General features: G+C 36.5%; 1 protein-coding gene across 3 annotated transcripts in view; it reads left to right on the forward strand.

The window, feature by feature from the left end:
- Positions 1 to 17,371, forward strand: part of Mme (membrane metalloendopeptidase) — an 84,769-nt gene that overhangs the window by 31,791 nt on the left and 35,607 nt on the right. For all 3 annotated transcript variants that reach the window (XM_029537467.1, XM_021195243.1, XM_021195242.2), the window contains exons 4-12: positions 838 to 999; positions 1,961 to 2,041; positions 2,151 to 2,246; positions 2,349 to 2,467; positions 3,777 to 3,842; positions 12,684 to 12,818; positions 14,604 to 14,705; positions 16,166 to 16,302; positions 16,411 to 16,504. In XM_029537467.1, the coding sequence (XP_029393327.1) occupies positions 838 to 999; positions 1,961 to 2,041; positions 2,151 to 2,246; positions 2,349 to 2,467; positions 3,777 to 3,842; positions 12,684 to 12,818; positions 14,604 to 14,705; positions 16,166 to 16,302; positions 16,411 to 16,504 (992 nt within the window). The remainder of the gene's footprint in view (positions 1 to 837; positions 1,000 to 1,960; positions 2,042 to 2,150; positions 2,247 to 2,348; positions 2,468 to 3,776; positions 3,843 to 12,683; positions 12,819 to 14,603; positions 14,706 to 16,165; positions 16,303 to 16,410; positions 16,505 to 17,371) is intronic.

Raw genomic sequence — 17,371 nt, forward strand, 5'->3', positions numbered from 1 at the left:
ACCAGTTATAGAAGCTAAACTTATGTGTCTTTCACACTGTAAATACCCTGTGCTTTCACCACAGTTTCCAAAGACGTAAGAGTGAACTTCAATGCTCTCACAAGCTCACAATCGATATTATAACAGACTCTACATAAACAAATGAAAATCAGGCATGGATTTTAATTGTGAAACTTTGTAAAACTCCAGAGATAGCTCAGTGGGTAAAGACTCCGCCTCACAAACCTGGCCCCCAATGTACACACACACACACACACACACACACACACACACACACACACTACATACAAATGTAATACATATCTGGAGAACTGTGAGCAAAATACAAAGACTACTAACTTAACTGGACTTAGGTCCTTATTGAGCCAATAAATATCCATTAGCAGTCAGACTTGCATCCTTTGGAGTTTCAGGGATATTTTGAAAGTCACAGCACCGTGAAAAGCAAACAGCAACTAAAAGTTTACAGAGAGAAAAATGACATCATGCTAACTCCAAGATGGCCACAACAAAGCAGGCATACAATTCTTTTTGCCCTTGAAATAGTAAGTATCAAGAAATTCACTTATTGGGAGCCAGGTGCAGGAAGACACATTAAAGAGAGGACTTAGGATGAAGGACTCATGCTACTCAGAAATAAATTGAAACCACTAAAATAGTAAAGCGGAAAGGAACTATGGACAGATAGAGTCCTGATGCTATCAGAATAGACTACTTTATAAATACAAGAAAAGAGCATCTCTCTAACTGACATGAAGAAGGAGCCTCTCTTTCCCTTTCCAGCCTACTTAAGCAATACATCTTTCATTGCATTTGGTTCTTTCTCCGGACTTGCAGCTGCTCGACTGATCCAGAACATGGATACCTCTGCTGAGCCGTGTACAGACTTCTTCAAATATGCTTGTGGAGGCTGGTTGAAACGCAACGTCATTCCCGAGACCAGTTCCCGATACAGTAATTTTGACATTTTAAGAGATGAGCTAGAAGTCATTTTGAAAGGTTAGTGTTGACTGTGTCTGTGAATTAAAAAATTTTTCCTCTTATATCCATTTTTGAAAAGATGTAGCTGCTGGCCCTTACAAGAAATTTTGCAAAAGATTAGAGTTGATAATTTCTTCCAGGATCTGCAGACCTCCATTGAATTACTCTGAGGGTAGTAGACACCAAAATGGATGTGTTGACATATCTTAACATTCCTTCTTTAATTTAGTATACACAAGACCTAAAGCTCTTCAACCTAAGTAATGGTGTGTCCATGTCATTTTATAGAAGAGTAATGTCTAATGGTTGCTACCAAACCATTTCTACTGACTCTGTACTCAGCCCTGTGCTGTGTTAAAAAGTTGCTAATAATTTCACCAAATCTTGTCTTCCATAAAAGTGGAGAATATTTGCACTTTATCTTTATCTATTCCTAGTTCTATTCTCTTTTAGAAGCTGTTTGTAGGAAAAATGGGATTTTTTCATGTTTTAATGCCTATACATGGAGAACAATTTATTTGGATCATCCATACATAGCACATTCACACAAATATAATTATCCTATAGACATAGAGGATTATCTACACTAAGTCCCAAATTCCTTCCACTATTTGTCTTGTTTTTAATCTGAACTTCAAAAACAAGTAACTGGTACTTGTGGCTGAGAAGAGGATGTACATACAGATATGCACGTGTGTGTGTGTGCACGTACACACACATACACACACACACACACACACACACACACACACACACACACACACACACATACACATTAGCAGTCCACTCAGAAAGTCTTACATATAACTTAGCTAGAGGGATAAACCCTATTTCTGTTCTAGGAATTATGGATGGATTTTCCTCAATATTTCAGAGAGGAGAGGGAAAATTTATTTTTAATTATATCTATGTTGAAATGTTAATGACAGCTAAAAATCAACCATTATGTTGATGCATGCTACTAAATGCTTGATTTCAGATGTCCTTCAAGAACCCAAAACTGAAGACATAGTAGCAGTGCAGAAAGCAAAAACCTTATACAGATCGTGTATAAACGAGTGTAAGTATTCTATGTTTGTAATATATATATGTACAGATAATGGTAACAAAATATGAATAGAATATGCATACGCTTACTTTGAATTTATTTATTTTCATTGTCTCAAAAGCTGCTATTGATAGCAGAGGTGGACAACCTCTACTCAAACTGTTACCAGATATATATGGGTGGCCAGTAGCATCAGATAACTGGGATCAAACATATGGTAAGGCAATTTCCTTCATTTTTTTAAATTAATAATTTTCTCTTTATATTATTGCTAATGAACCACAGCTTCAGATAATATGTTTCACCTTCTGTACTTTAGGTACTTCTTGGACAGCTGAGAAATCCATTGCACAACTGAATTCTAAATATGGGAAAAAGGTCCTCATTAATTTTTTTGTTGGCACTGATGATAAGAATTCTACCCAGCATATAATTCATGTAAGTATGTGTGTCAGGCAGTCAATGCTATCTCTAACTCGTAATGAAATTTCCATGTACATCATTTTCATTGACTTTTGAGTAATGCTAATTCTTCCTGTCAATGCATGAAATAAAGTATAATAAATCCCTGCCCTGGCTCTCAGCCCTAAGATTCCATGTTGAAAGGGTTTCTTAGCTATATGTTTCAGACATTCACCCTAGTCTGTTGCTTCTATTTAAGATAGCTCCCAGGATCCTCTTATTATAACAATAACCTCCAGTTTCTTTGTAGGTTTTATGCTTTGGTTTACATAAAGTAATGTAGGTCTGGAAACCAAAAATTACTCACTGATTTAAAATAAAAACCATAAAGGAGATTTTGAACACAGTTTTGGTTCTCACTAAAGATTGCCTGTGCTTTTAATTTTAGTTAAGATAAATAAAATGCAGTCCTTTTAATGACCCTTCATGTGGAGATGTCCTATTGCTTTTTCTGTAGGTGTGTGTATGTGTGTTTCCTCTGGATTGTATTGGACTCCTCAAAATCCACAGATTCTCACCTTCGGCTATGAGTGCCCTGGTTGACTACTGAATCCATTCTAATATTTACAGAATACGAAGCAGTTGTACAAGGGTATCAGCATGCCCATTTGTACTTATTGTCAGTGCCCAAAGTGGAACACATGCACAGAACAGCAGAGTCTCTTCTCACATACCCAGCTACCGTCTGCTCCTGCTAAAACCCCCCTGAACATACACATCTTAGAGGGGTCTTCTCCATGCCTCTTGCGTAGACAGTCTCAAAATTTGTGGCAAGATTTACACTGGCAAATAGGTTGTAGGGTGACTGTAGTAGTCTTCTATGCCCCCACCTCCACAGACCAAATAAACTTGGAGGAATACAACCTACTTCTACCAGTAAAAGTGTACCCCAGTTAAGGGTGAGACAAGCAAACACTGGCCTGAAAGGGACCATATTAGAATATCAAGAAGCTGGGAAGTTCTGTAAATGTGTAATTTAGTAATTCACTGGGCTAGGATCTCCCTAGAGTATCTTCTGCTCTGAACTCAAAATCATTCCCAGTTTAATTTTAATTCAAGTTTTCTTTGTTTTTATTTACATATCCACAATGAAATCCCCCAGATTATTTAACTAGCCAAGTAGTTATCAGTTACAAGTGATGTAGAAACCTTTTCTTAGTTATTTACTTCATTTCTGCATGTTTCCCTTACAAACAGCATGGAGAATGGGCCTAGACTATTTTATCTAAATGTTTTACACTTGCTGAGTAATTTGTTTTCCTTAATGTATTTTTTTTTTTAATAGTTTGACCAGCCTCGACTTGGCCTCCCTTCCAGAGACTACTATGAGTGTACTGGAATATATAAAGAGGTAAATAAAAGCAAGGGGAGAAAAGAATCAGTCACAGCTACAGAGTCATCTATGCAAACCTTTAATAATGAAAAGGACTAGAGCCAAATTTAAACTCTTTACAGTGTTTGCTGGGGAAACACCGAAACAAAAGAGTCCTGAAGTTCCTTTGATAGAAGGATCATTGCGACTTGACTACTAGAAATCAGACAAGAAAGCTTGGAATTCCTCATGTGAAGTTTGATTCTTAGTTTTTAAGTCACATAGTCTAGTTTTTAAAGTCACTTTAAAAATTGCCATTCACGTTTAAATTGGGTCATTTAAAGAAAACAGAAAGGGTCCAAAAAGTCATAGCACTGAGCACTGTCAGAAAGGACTAGGGATGAACAGGTCTAGTGTCAAGTACTCTCCAGGAACTTCCTGATTCTGTTTTCAGACAACTATGCCGACCGGAATATCAGCTTCTGTCCCATAGCACGCAACACATGGAATCACATCATGCATTTTACTATCTCCCCAGCTTTCCTGCCCCAGGCTGATGTGACTGTGTTCTTGCTTACTGACACAAAGAGCTCCATCAGACAAAAATGAACAGTTGAGCATGATTAGATATCAGAGGGAAGGTTTTTGTCCTGCAGATGTTTTTCTCATAATTCTTTTAAAACAGAAGAAATTCATGATCCGAAAGAGTACCATTTTGATATTATGACTGGAATCATCTCTTAGCTGAAATTATTAGCTGAAACATGGTCATGTCTTGCATTCATGTTATGTTCAAGTAGATTCACAATACAGAAATTAAGAAATGTACCTACAGAGAATACTAAAGGCCGCAATTAATAGTACACATAATTAAGTGGATGTAGGATATTTGAGTGATCTAGTGGTTGTGTGGGCTGCAGCTGTTGGCTTTAAGAACTGTCCAGCTGTTTCCTGCTGCACAGTTAAAAGTGAAGGAGGAATGTCCAATCATATCTTAATTTTCAGCTCGAGCATTCATATTTACAGTTTTACTCTTATAAACTGTCATTTCCCCTCAGTTCTTAAATAGCATTTATTACTTTAACATTTCTGATCTCAATTTATACCTAGTAGTCAAGGTGGTGAAATTTCTTCCCTTTTTCCCTTTGATAAGATTTTTATTAGGAAGAGAGTATATTTTGTGAATTTTTTTTCAGTGTTAGTCACAATGTCAAACATATGACAAACTGGCCATTCGGGATTTGCATCTAATACAGATGAAATTTTACTTAAGCTGCAAAGTTGTTTCTTTTGTTATTCGAAATTTTGAATTGTCCATTCCCTTAGAGAATTGGGCCCTTCACTTTGTCATACACATTTCTTGCTAGGTCTATAGAATTAGAAATTGAAGTTTGCATTTACAGATATCTGTGTAGCCAGAGATGGTCTTGTCACTCCATGGAGATAGAAAATAATTTTCCAGGTCTTTGTAGCCATCATCTAGACTCTAGATCCTAGAGAGTTCATTGATTTACATTGGCTTTCTTGTCTCTATAAGCATGAAAGTTTGTATTGGACTGGGTTTTGTCTAAGCTACAATAACAAAGACACTCAAAATTATAGTATATGAGGCAAGAGACCATATATTTCTGTCTCCCTTTCCAAGCTCAAAGCAGGCAGTCCAAGTGAGATAGGACACATGGGACAGCCTGTGGTCTCAGTTGCCTTTAATTTTCTTGTCCTAGTCTGAGCCTTTTCTGGAGTTCACATTGGTCTGCCAGAGCAGAATTGGCTTGTTGTACAGTACTCATGTATAAGGTCAAAGGGAACTAGGAAAAATGAAAAGTGATGGACCGTTTCCTCTAATCTTTTAATTAATATGTTTTGATATTTTTTAAGAAAGGGTTTACTGTATGGCCCAGGCTATCATGTTGCCATTGACTATAAAGGATGTTAAAGAATGTCAGCTGACTTTTCTCCTGTTTTTTATTCTATTGTGAATTGGATTGTTTCATTCACTTCTAAGTCAGGTAGTTAAATTTTCGTTTGTCTAAATGCTACTGATTTTGTGTATTGGTTTCTGTTTACTCTGTTCAATTCTAACACAATTTTTGATGACACCTTTTAGTATTTTTCTGTGCATGAGAACATCCATTGGCAAACAAATCACCTTACTGCTTCGTTTCACACATGGATACTGTTTATTTCTTGTGCTTGCCTCAACCATTCTGGCTAAGGGTTTTAGAAGTACCTTGAGCAGACATCTGTGTCTTTTTTCTGACCTCAGAGGGAAAGCATTCAACTTTTCATGGAGGCCTTTATTGTGCTGAAGTATGCTCCTTTTGAATTTATGCTTGTGAAAAAAAAATGAACTATGTTGAATTTTCCCATCACTTGAGATATGATGTGGTTTTGCATTTTGTTTTGTTATTATAGGGTTTAACATCTATTGATCAACTATTACTGAATGGTACTTTTTCCTGACATAATTCTATCCTTATCTTAATCCTGGTCTGTTTAATGTGCTGTCAAACACTTATCAGTATTTCGCTGAGGATTTTACTCTGGTCATCATCATGGATATTTGCACAGTGTTTTCTTTGATCTTAGTGCTTTCTCCTGGCTTTACAATCAGAGTTGGGGGGTCATAAAATTTGTTTGTAAGTTTTCTACTCTTAGTAATGCAGCAACGAACCCATCAAAAGTAACATATTTCAGCTTCCTTTTTTTTCTTGAACATTCTAAAATTTCAGGTAGATCTATTAATATGGACAGGAAAATTTGGCTTTCATCAAATGGGTTTTAGCCATTTTCTCTCTGGAACTGGAGAGGAGTTACAGACTCCGGTGGACAACGACAAAAGAAAAGGACTCAGGCTTGTTTAGGCTGAAGTACATCTAACATGAATAGATATGCAAAATGAACAGAAACACAGAAATTTTCACTAAATCACACACGTTCATGAAGGAAAAAAATATATATATAATGATTACAAATTTTATATTTATAATTTATATTTATATATAATGATTACATATATATATATATATATATATATATATATATATATATATATATATATATATATATATTTGTAATCATTTCCAAGATGACTTAATTGCTCTTGATCTACAACATGGTTTTGTTGTCATTTAGTGGTCACAGTATCCTATATGTACCGTTTCTGAGTACCATGAGGTCAGTTCAACCATGAAAGTTGTAACTGTTTTTTTTATTAGCTTTTTGATAATGAGGGTACATATTGAATTGCAAGAAATTGCCTGCAGATGAACTTAGAAAGGAGCCCAGGTGTGCCATGTCTACTTTTAAGGACAACATCTCAAAATGAGTTTAGTGAGGAGTCTCTGAGGCTAGATCTCTCTTTTAGCAGTAGAATCCATGGAAACTCTGATTATTTGAGGAAATCAGTTAATGATACACTGTTCTCTAAAAGGCAGAAGTCATGAGATGCAAAACAAAAGTGTAAATATCTATTCTGAGAAAACAGTGTGAAGGGTAACAATGCCCATAAAAGATAATCATTCCCATTTTTGGAATGTCAACCAACCATTTCACATGAATAAGTCCTTTTTATAAAGAGAAATAATCTTAATTTTCTTCAAAACAAAAGGCCTTCAAGAAAAGCTGCTGAGGTATTTACTGGAGGTGAATTAAGATTCATTTCAAGGCTTCTTTTTCTCTAACTATTTACTTACTAAAGGCTAATTACCTTGGCATCCTTTGCCAATGAATTTGTAAATATTTAGATATAATTATAAATATTCTTGTGTTGTGTACTGATGTTTGTCTGACAAGACAGAATAGGATAGGGCACTAGTTCCTATACCTGCTCTGTATGTAGCAATGGCAGGGCTCTGGAGAGTCAGTTCTCACATACCACTCTTTAAGAAAAGCCATCATGATTATCTTTTTTGTTTATCCATCAGCAAAATACTTGATTGAACCAAGTTTTTATTAAACCATTGATTAAAATAAAATAGGAAAACTCCTCAGTAAAAAGTTGAGTCTGAGGTGACAATGGTTGGAGATTAGGATGTATGAATTCAAATGATGTAAGGGATAATTACAGAGAGGAAGGTGAGAGAGCTATAAATTAATTTAGAACTCTTCTAAAACTCATAGGCTTATGAAACATGGAGGTATGTTAAGGATAAGGATAAAGTGCTTGAAACAGAACTACAGTAGATGAAAGCCAAAGAGAGATGAACCAAGGCCTGTGTGTCTAAATCAGAGAAAAGATAGAGTCCCCTTCCCCAAATTCACTAAATTCCAGGAAAGAGCACAAGCTAAGATTTGTAGTCATAAAGATGAGCAAGCTCAAACAAACTGAGATTAAACATGGAGGGGATTTTACTTGCTCGCTCACCCAAAGTGCAATCTAATAAATCCTGCCAAGGTCTGGAGATATTCTGATCAAGTGGAAATGACTCAAACCTTCCTAACATACTTCAATGTAACTTCAGTATTTTTATTTAAAATAAATATGCATTGAATTCATGTCAGTGTGACCACTTTTCCAGGCGGTGGGAAATCAGAGACAACAGCATTTGTCCTCAAAGTAATGCAGTAATAGAAGAGACAAGAAAGGGGAAATAGTGGAGGGACAAAATGTAAACTGAGGGACCAATAAATGATACCAATAAAATGGTAATTTGATAATGAGAGGGTGAGCAGATGAGCCATTTAGATTCCATTCCAGTTGGCTTTTTAAAAGATCTCTCTGGCTGCAGTGCGTAGACTGTACAACTCAGAGGAGGTTGTTTGGTCATTTATATGAAAGAGGATGGTCGACTCTGATGAAGGCAAGTGGATCGAAGATAACTTGCAAGATGGCCCGTTTGTTATAGTGGAGACGTGTACTTTAAGCTTCTCAGCTAGTACATATGGCCTATGTAGTTTCTCTGTGTACATATGGAACATATGGTGCTGATATACATATGGTACAAGGAGAACTGTTGACCTCATTTTCTCCTTTCTGGATTCCAGAGGGTTTACCCAGCCCTGGTATATGCATTTAACAAAACATAAAGGGTCATTTTATTTTCAACTTATTAAATTTGAGAAAAGGATTTTTAGAAATTGAAAGCAGTTTGTGAAAAATCTGGTTCCCAGCATATATAGTAAAACACTGAAAATCTCGTATAAACTTCCAGGTTCTTTTAGATAACACAACAATCTCAGTCCCCTCCATGAGTCAAGGTGGATCTCCTCAGGTCCTGTGTTCCTATTATAGAGTTGTTTTTAGGTTCAGCTATGTCTAATCTCTGGTCCCTAGGAAGAGGTTTGCAATTCTACTTGCACAATCCCTCTGTAGAAAGCAATGTGTTGTTTAATGGAAAGTTTTTGAGTCCTTTGGATGGGAAACATCTTTCCTGCTTCATGTCACGTATTTTCTGATTTGGTACACCTTGTAGATTCTACCAGTAAACATCCTGCATAACACACAATATTCCCCAGCATTAATAGCTAACTAGAACACAGTTCTATGATTTCTCAGGTACTTTCTTCCTAGTCTACATTTGTAGATTTTCTTCTAAGGATGGAAAATACAGACAACTGGTAAGAGCTGAGCGTTACAAACAGAATATCTGAATATGAAACTCCTGATCTTCAGAGGTCGTCAGCCAGTCTGATTGGAGAACTTTCTTCTCTTTCATGGATCTGGATATCATTCATCAACAGTGATATTAAAGTCTGAAGGACAGCAGTAAAATGACCTTGCTGTGTCCTTTTTTGCAATTCTAATAAATATCAGCTTTTCCCCAGGTGGGGAGGAATCTCCTCATTTAAAGAGCTAGTTTACAAACACTATTATTTGCTGTTATAATATGGAAATCCTTCTCACCAAAGCAATAATCCATGATATTAGGATGAGTAAACATTTTTTTGCTAATGTGTGTTTTAAAACCCCACAAAGTTACTGCAATATGGATTTTATGCTGGTTCTTAAAAGCAATTATCCCTTTAAAAATACTTTTGTCAGTGCTAGGTTTTATAATCTGTTTTTTAACAGAGGGCAACTAGATGTTTTCTGATTCTTTTCCACTGCAAGTATCCTTGATTTACTGTCCTGTCAAAACACATCTGTGAAACATGAGAACTCATTCTTACCCCTGCCCTGACAACTGAGTCTTCTTTAAGATGCAAGAAAAGAAAGTTAAATTTCACTTTCAAAGATACCTCAGTTTCTCCAAATCTGTATACTTGGTATCATTTGGTAATTTACGTGTTTAAATATAAGAAAAAGATAAAGACTTAGGTTAGAATCTTGCCACAGTGGGTTTGTGTTTTGACAGCCACGAAAAGAATTTGGAGAGAAAAGGTACTACAATATGTGTTTTAATAAGAAGTGGTTGCCAGGCTGGCACTCATCTATCACAGCTCTGTTTTATTCAAGTGTCCCAGGAGCTAGCAATATGAGCTTTCACCAGTTCAGCAGGACTAAACGGCTAGTTATCCCATGATGTTATCCATCAAGGTTCCACAATCATCAGATACATTTGTAAAGAATAAGAACTAGATTGCAGAATCAACAAACTACATAAAAGGATTCTTGTTTTGTCACTTCATTAACAAAAACGTATCTCATATAGCAGAAAGAATCTGAAAAGACTGATATCAGAAAATTCAAATTACCATCTCTTCCATAGCCAGTTGTAATTCTCTGCTGAAAGCAGATAGATTTATATGCTTTGAAATATAGTTAATTCAAAACACTACATTCTTTGTGTAAAAAGGGATTTTTATTTATTTATTTATTTATTTATTTATTATGTGTACAGTGTTCTGCCTGCATGTGTGCATGCCTGCAGGTCATAAGAGGGCACCAGATCTCATTATGGGTAGTCATGAGCTACCATGTGGTTGCTGGGAATTTAACTCAGGACCTCTGGAGTAACTGAGCCCTCTCTCTCTCTCTCTCTCTCTCTCTCTCTCTCTCTCTCTCTCTCTCTCTGCCTGTGCACATCTTTTTTTATTAGATATTTTCTTTATTTACATTTCAAATTATCCCCTTCTCTGATTTTCCCTCTGAAAACCCCCTATCCACTCCTGCTTCCTGGCCCTGGCATTCCCCTATACTGGGGTATAGAACCTTCACATGATAAAGGGCCTCTCCTCCCACTGATGACTGACTAGGCCATCGTCTGCTACATATGCAGCTAGAGCCATGAGTCCCACCATGTGTTTTCTTCAGTTGGTGGTTTAGTCCCAGAGAGCTCCGGGGGAACTGGTTAGTTTATATTGTTGTTCCTCCTATAAGGCCACAAACCCGTTCAGCTCCTTGGGTACTTGCTCTAGCTCCTTCATTGGGGACCCTGTGCTCTGTCCAGTGGATGACTGTGAACATCCACTTCATTCTTATATTTTTGACTATGTGGTCCCATGAGGAATGAGCCCAGACATGTTTGTTTACTTCAAAGTAAAACAAGAACTCTGATTAGCTTTATTAGGGGCAGAGTTAATTTGGCAATAACCTATATGAAATTAGTTTTTCATTTCTAATACCTCAGTGATTGAATTTCTAAATGCAAATTCACACCCCCCCCCATACTTTATCTTATTAAAAAGTATGGACAGAAGCACTACCTAGGGAACTGTAACACTACAGTATATCCCTCAACAGAAAAAGCACCCATATCCAGGGAAGGTGGTCTACTTAGCATTTAATGAGGGTAACAGGTAGCAGTACATTGAATTTTCAAGATTCAAAGTAATTACACATTTTGTTTAAGACTCTTGCTTGATTGCACATTTTCACTTTACTATTTTTTATGTTTCATGCTGAACACCTATAAATACATGTACCTTTACATTAAAGTTGAGTATAAGCATGCTCATTGTGCTTGTAATCCTTAGTAAGGATACAAGATTGTTCTGGAACTGAAAGTGGTACACCCTTTTAGCACACATTATAGCCTTTATTTGTATTTAACTGAATACCAAGTCTCAGAAGCATCAAAGACTCATTCAGTTATCCCCGAGTTATGTGGCACAATTTCCCAGATGATAGTCACTTGTCTTCCTCAGACGAAAGTTCCTGCTGGAAACTTGAATTAGGGTAAATTTTAAAAGAGATAAGAAGATCCCACTTTATTTTAATTGCAGTTGTGTAATGAAGACTAATAAGCAGCAGGTCATTGAGACTTAGCTGAAGTGGGATTGAATTCTCCTGGTCTTGACATTACTGAATTCAAATAAGGCATTTGTATAATCCAAAAAAGGTTGGTAATGCAAAGAGCATATACCTCCTGCTTATAAATTAAGTTGTATCTGAAGATAAGATTTAAACATATTGACATTATGGAAGAAAGATGGTGCCTAAATCTATGGTATCTTATAGTAAATGTCACAGTAATGAGGGTATGATGGAAAAAAATTTACAATCTTTTGTTTGTTGGATTAACTCCCGAGAACAGTCTCAAAAAAGCGTAACTTGGCCCAAGATGAATCTGTCAAGATGTCCTGATCATATTCTATGAATTAGTCACTGTCCCTTCATAAATACTTGAAAAAAATACTTCCATATATGTATGAGCAAAGCCAACCTGAAGAAAAAGTTTAGAAAAGAAAAAGAAGAAATGTGTATATCTATTTAACAAGCACTTTACAACTGTATTTTTGTGAAGGCAAAATAAATTTGAAAATAATATAATCTCAATATCCAAATGACCATAAATTAAAAAACATTTAAAGTAATATTTTATTGCTGTGTCTTAGCTACAATTAAAAAATTCTGTACAGGTCATTTCTTTTAGCACTTAGAAAATATTTCCATTTGATTGTTATTTTTCTTCTACCAAAATTAATATTGTAAAAACCAGTATGCGCCACAATGACTACCAGAAGGTTCCCTAACAACATGTTATTTCTTTCTTTCAGGCTTGCACAGCATATGTGGATTTTATGATTTCTGTGGCCAGACTGATTCGTCAGGAACAAAGTTTGCCTATTGATGAAAACCAGCTCTCTATGGAAATGAATAAAGTTATGGAATTGGAAAAGGAAATTGCCAATGTAAAACATATTTTTTTTCTGGGATACTGAATAATGTCAATCACTTTCTGCTTCATTCCCTCCCTCTTCTCTATGGTATTTTAAAAATAAAACTGTAGCTCTTTAACCTGGTGATAAAAATGCATAGGCTAGTAATGGATCATTAACTTCTGGAGAACCTTTGAAACTATAGAATTTCCTGAAATCCAAAAGACACACTAGGGTTGACAAATAGTAAAGAAGCTGTTCTGTGCAACAGCTGCATCAAAATCTTTCACTGGGACTGGGAGATATGCTCATGATGCAGGAAGACACAGGCAAACACAGCATGGTTTTTCACAACAATTTTACTTTATGTTAACTTGAAATACAAAGTGTCTGCCGAGATCATCCCTGTCCTGCTAGAGACTTGGTCAGAGATCAAAGTGATGCCACTGACTTAAGGACTCTGAAATTGCTGATGTCAGGGAAACAGAAATACCTAAGCAACAGAGCCAAAGGTGTTTCTGCATTTCTCCTGGTTCCAGGCAAGCCCTCAGAGGCTGAACTGACACTCTGTTCTCTGACTCTACCAGGAGCAAGTGAACTCTGGCTCGCATCAATATTCAGGGTTGTGATTGAACCTGGCCTCAGAGTTCCTTAACAGTATAAGCACAACCCTGTTCTCTTATGCCCCCATCTGCTTACCACTGCCATCTGGCTTCTGCAGAAGACTAAAGACTAAAGGGTTATGGAGAGTGATTTTAGATTTGCTGGGGCTCTATAAAACCAACCCCTCCCCCGAACCAGAGTCAGCCCACTTTGAGGAGCAACTCTGTGGAGGACATTTGATAGGTTACTTGTCGTTCTCAGAAGAAAACTGAGTTGCTAGAGAACAATTTCTAGCTCTGGGAATGTATCACTCCTATGTTCTCAGACCATGTCCCCCTTGGTCAGCCTCAGCTCTACAGTGGTCACTCTGTATTGCCTAGGACATTCTTGCCATTGTGTTAGGCTTCCTCCTGTCTTAGGCTCTGAGGGTGGCTTCAGGTCAACGTTATCTTTGTATCCGTAGTATGTATCTAGCAGTGTGCATGTTATCTTGTATGAAGGAGATACTCAATATTGATTGTCTTCTTCAACAAGTAGATAAATTAACCCAAAGGGAACATTGAAGGTCTTCTCCTCTAGTACTCATTTTATACTGTCCTCTTTGTGTCTCCACACTTAAAATTGCTTTTATTCTTCTCAAGCACTAACTTAGGAGTTGCTGTCATAATTTTGTCTTTCAGACTCAGCGAACAAAATTAACTGAGTATATGATATGTCATTAGTCAGAAGGAAGGGTGGTCACAAAAGTAGGATGGCCATTTTCCTTGGCCAACTTGCAATCTACATGCTGTTGACTAAAAATTTGCTGTGCCAACCGCCGTAAATGATTGTAAAAACTTGCATTTTCCACCACTCCTCCCAGGTTAATTTTAACTGGAATACTCAATTAGAATGTGAGGGCAGGAACCAGTATTTGCGAGATAAACTGGAGATGACTATATTTAAAAAATTGTGATGTAAAACAGCTGCAGACCCAACTGAACTGACCTTTAGCCACAAATGTTACTTAAGTGGCTTGGACAGTTACCAAGCTGATAAATGATTTTTGAAGAATTTTAAGCTTGATAATTTGGTTAAATTTTAATTATTACGGAATATACATAAAATGGTAAATTTTGAACTCAAGACAAATGATCTTATGCCTACCCTACACTTTATTTTCCATCATATATGATTATATTTTTCTAAAACCATAATCAAACATTATATCCATAGGCTACAACTAAACCGGAAGACAGAAATGACCCAATGCTGCTTTATAACAAAATGACATTGACCAAGCTGCAGAACAACTTTTCCCTGGAGATCAATGGGAAGGTAAGTAGAAAGTCTTCAAGTTTGGTGTCCCCTTTCCTATACCCTTCCCTGATAGCACAACTTTACTTTTATTTATTAAAATAAATTAATTTGAAAGTGAATGCTAATGACACTCATCATTCGACATCATGAGAAGTTTTGAGGCAGAGAGATCTCTATATTTAAGTAAGTTTCAAAGGAAAAATTCCTTTTAAGGGAAATTACAAGAGTGTAGACATTGTGGCAGAAGGGTTTGAAGAAGGCACATTGAGAGGCATTTACATTGTTATTATGTGTGAATTGTCAAGCAAGTGGATATTAAATTCCTTTAAAATTCTTAAAACAGACTAATTTATTCATAGAACTTTCCATATTCTCATTCAGGTCAGCTATGGAAGTATTCAGAATGAAAACTAGAAACAGAATCAGGAAGAAGAAAATCTGTCTCTGAATCTACTGATGAACAGAACTTGCTTATTTTTGTTTAGCTTGATTCTAACCCCTTGCTTTGTGCTTTTGGAAGGGGTGGTGGTGGTGGTGTAGTAGCAACAGTAGCAGTAGCAGTAGCAGTAGTACTTGGTCCACATACTTGGGACATGAAGCCATGTTTATAGAAATACGTCAAAATCTCCCACAGTCAACATTCTCTTTGTACTAATTCTGTAATACTGAACTGAATCTGGTTTTCTCATGAGTTAGTCATTTCTTACATACACTTATTGACATAATGTATTGAATAAGAATGTTTTGAAAGACTGGTTCAAAGCAGAAAAGGAAAGCACATATTTGAGCCTAGCACTTCCTACACAGTAAGGGACTTCTGTGTACATAGATGAGAATCTAAGAATCTGACACACTTAGTCACTCAATTCCTGTATAAGGTATAACAGACAAGATTCCATCAGTTAGACATTCTCAACTTAGCTACGTAGTTTAAAACTCATAGGCTTCTGTAGAGAGCCGAGGTGACTAGCTCAAAGCATGTTTCTCTGTCTGGCTCCTCAGTGCCTTTGTGTAGCAATGTTCTGTTTGTAGCAGGAACTCTGCTCAGATGCATATCTGTATTTGAAAAATCATTTTTTTATTAATATCCACTGTTAATAAACAGTTTATATATACTTGCATTTTCATAGACCAATCTTTTTAAAATTACAATTTTCTTTTTTTAAAAATAATATTTCTTAAAGAAGAGATGACAATGAGCCTAATTTCTAATTGTGTACTTTGTATGCACAACAGATACGTTTCTGTTCTTCAGTGGTTAGTCTAATTCTATTATCTAAATAATCATGTTGCAGAGATAATAGTTATTCTAAAGATGGTTGAAACAATTGACAAAACACCCCAAACACCAACTATTATATTAAGCTCTTTATGATGCAGCTGATGCCCCGTAGTGTGTGAACTTCTAACCATACTTTTTGGAACCAAGAAGAGAAAGCCGTAATTACTAAATATTTTTATGCCTGCTTTTCCCCCAGTCATTCAGCTGGTCAAATTTCACAAATGAAATCATGTCAACTGTGAATATTAATATTCAAAATGAGGAAGAAGTTGTTGTCTATGCTCCAGAATATTTAACCAAACTTAAGCCTATTCTTACCAAATATACTCCCAGGTAGGTATGTCAGAGAGCCCATATCTTCAAATTTGCATTTCATACCAGTCTTTAGAAGCTTTGCAGCCTCATCTTTTTTGTTGCTGGGTGGTGGGTTTTTTTATACAGAGATCTTCAAAATTTAATGTCCTGGAGGTTCATAATGGATCTTGTAAGCAGCCTCAGCCGAAACTACAAGGAGTCCAGAAATGCTTTCCGCAAGGTGAAGACACAATCTCTCTTTTCTTAAGACTTAAAGCATAAAGAGATACATGGTGATAAATGCTTGCCATGTAAATGCTAGAATGTGCTGATCATTCCTAAGAGACAAAATGCCCAGGCTTGATAATTTTGCACATGTGTAGGAAGAGGTCATTCTTCCTGGACATTGTCATCCTATGCTGGCCTGTTATGACATCATGCGTCATAGCCCTGTAAGGAGTGACCCATGATTGTATAAAAGAATACATTGTTTTGTTGTTGCCAGTGTGCTTGAATCCATCATAGAGGTACCTTCCTCAACTGACTTGATTTTCAGGTGTACATGGCACACGGCAGATAAACAAAGATAGACTTCTTTGTTATTGTGTTCTGGAGGGAAGGTAGAACGTCAATTCCTTTTCTTAGACTGTATGTAAGTTATCTATTCAATCATTTTAGTCCAGGTATAAAGAAAGGGGTCAGTAGGAACTGAAGAAGGAAAACCCTAGCATACTGGTTGGTGTTCTGGCAAAGAATAGCTGCTTAAAAGTTCCAATTTCTTCACTAAAGATAAAATCAACAAATTTTGATACAGGTCTGGGATATGGCTCAATTGCGAGCATGCCCCAGTATCACTTTTAGAAAAGCTAATGAGCAAACAAACTAGAGAACGTGGTTGAACACACACCTCTAATGCCAGCATTCGAGAGGTGGAGTGGACCAGATGGCCAGCATCATTCTCAGCTACATCAGGAATGTGAGGGTAGTCTGGCCTATGAGAGACTTTGTCTGAAAGAAAGAAAGAAAGAAAGAAAGAAAGAAAGAAAGAAAGAAAGAAGGAAGGAAGGAAGGAAGGAAGGAAGGAAGGAAGGAAGGAAGGAAGGAAGGA

The sequence above is a fragment of the Mus pahari genome, chromosome 4 (genome assembly GCF_900095145.1).
Source record: "Mus pahari chromosome 4, PAHARI_EIJ_v1.1, whole genome shotgun sequence".
Classification (NCBI taxonomy): Eukaryota; Metazoa; Chordata; class Mammalia; order Rodentia; family Muridae; genus Mus; species Mus pahari.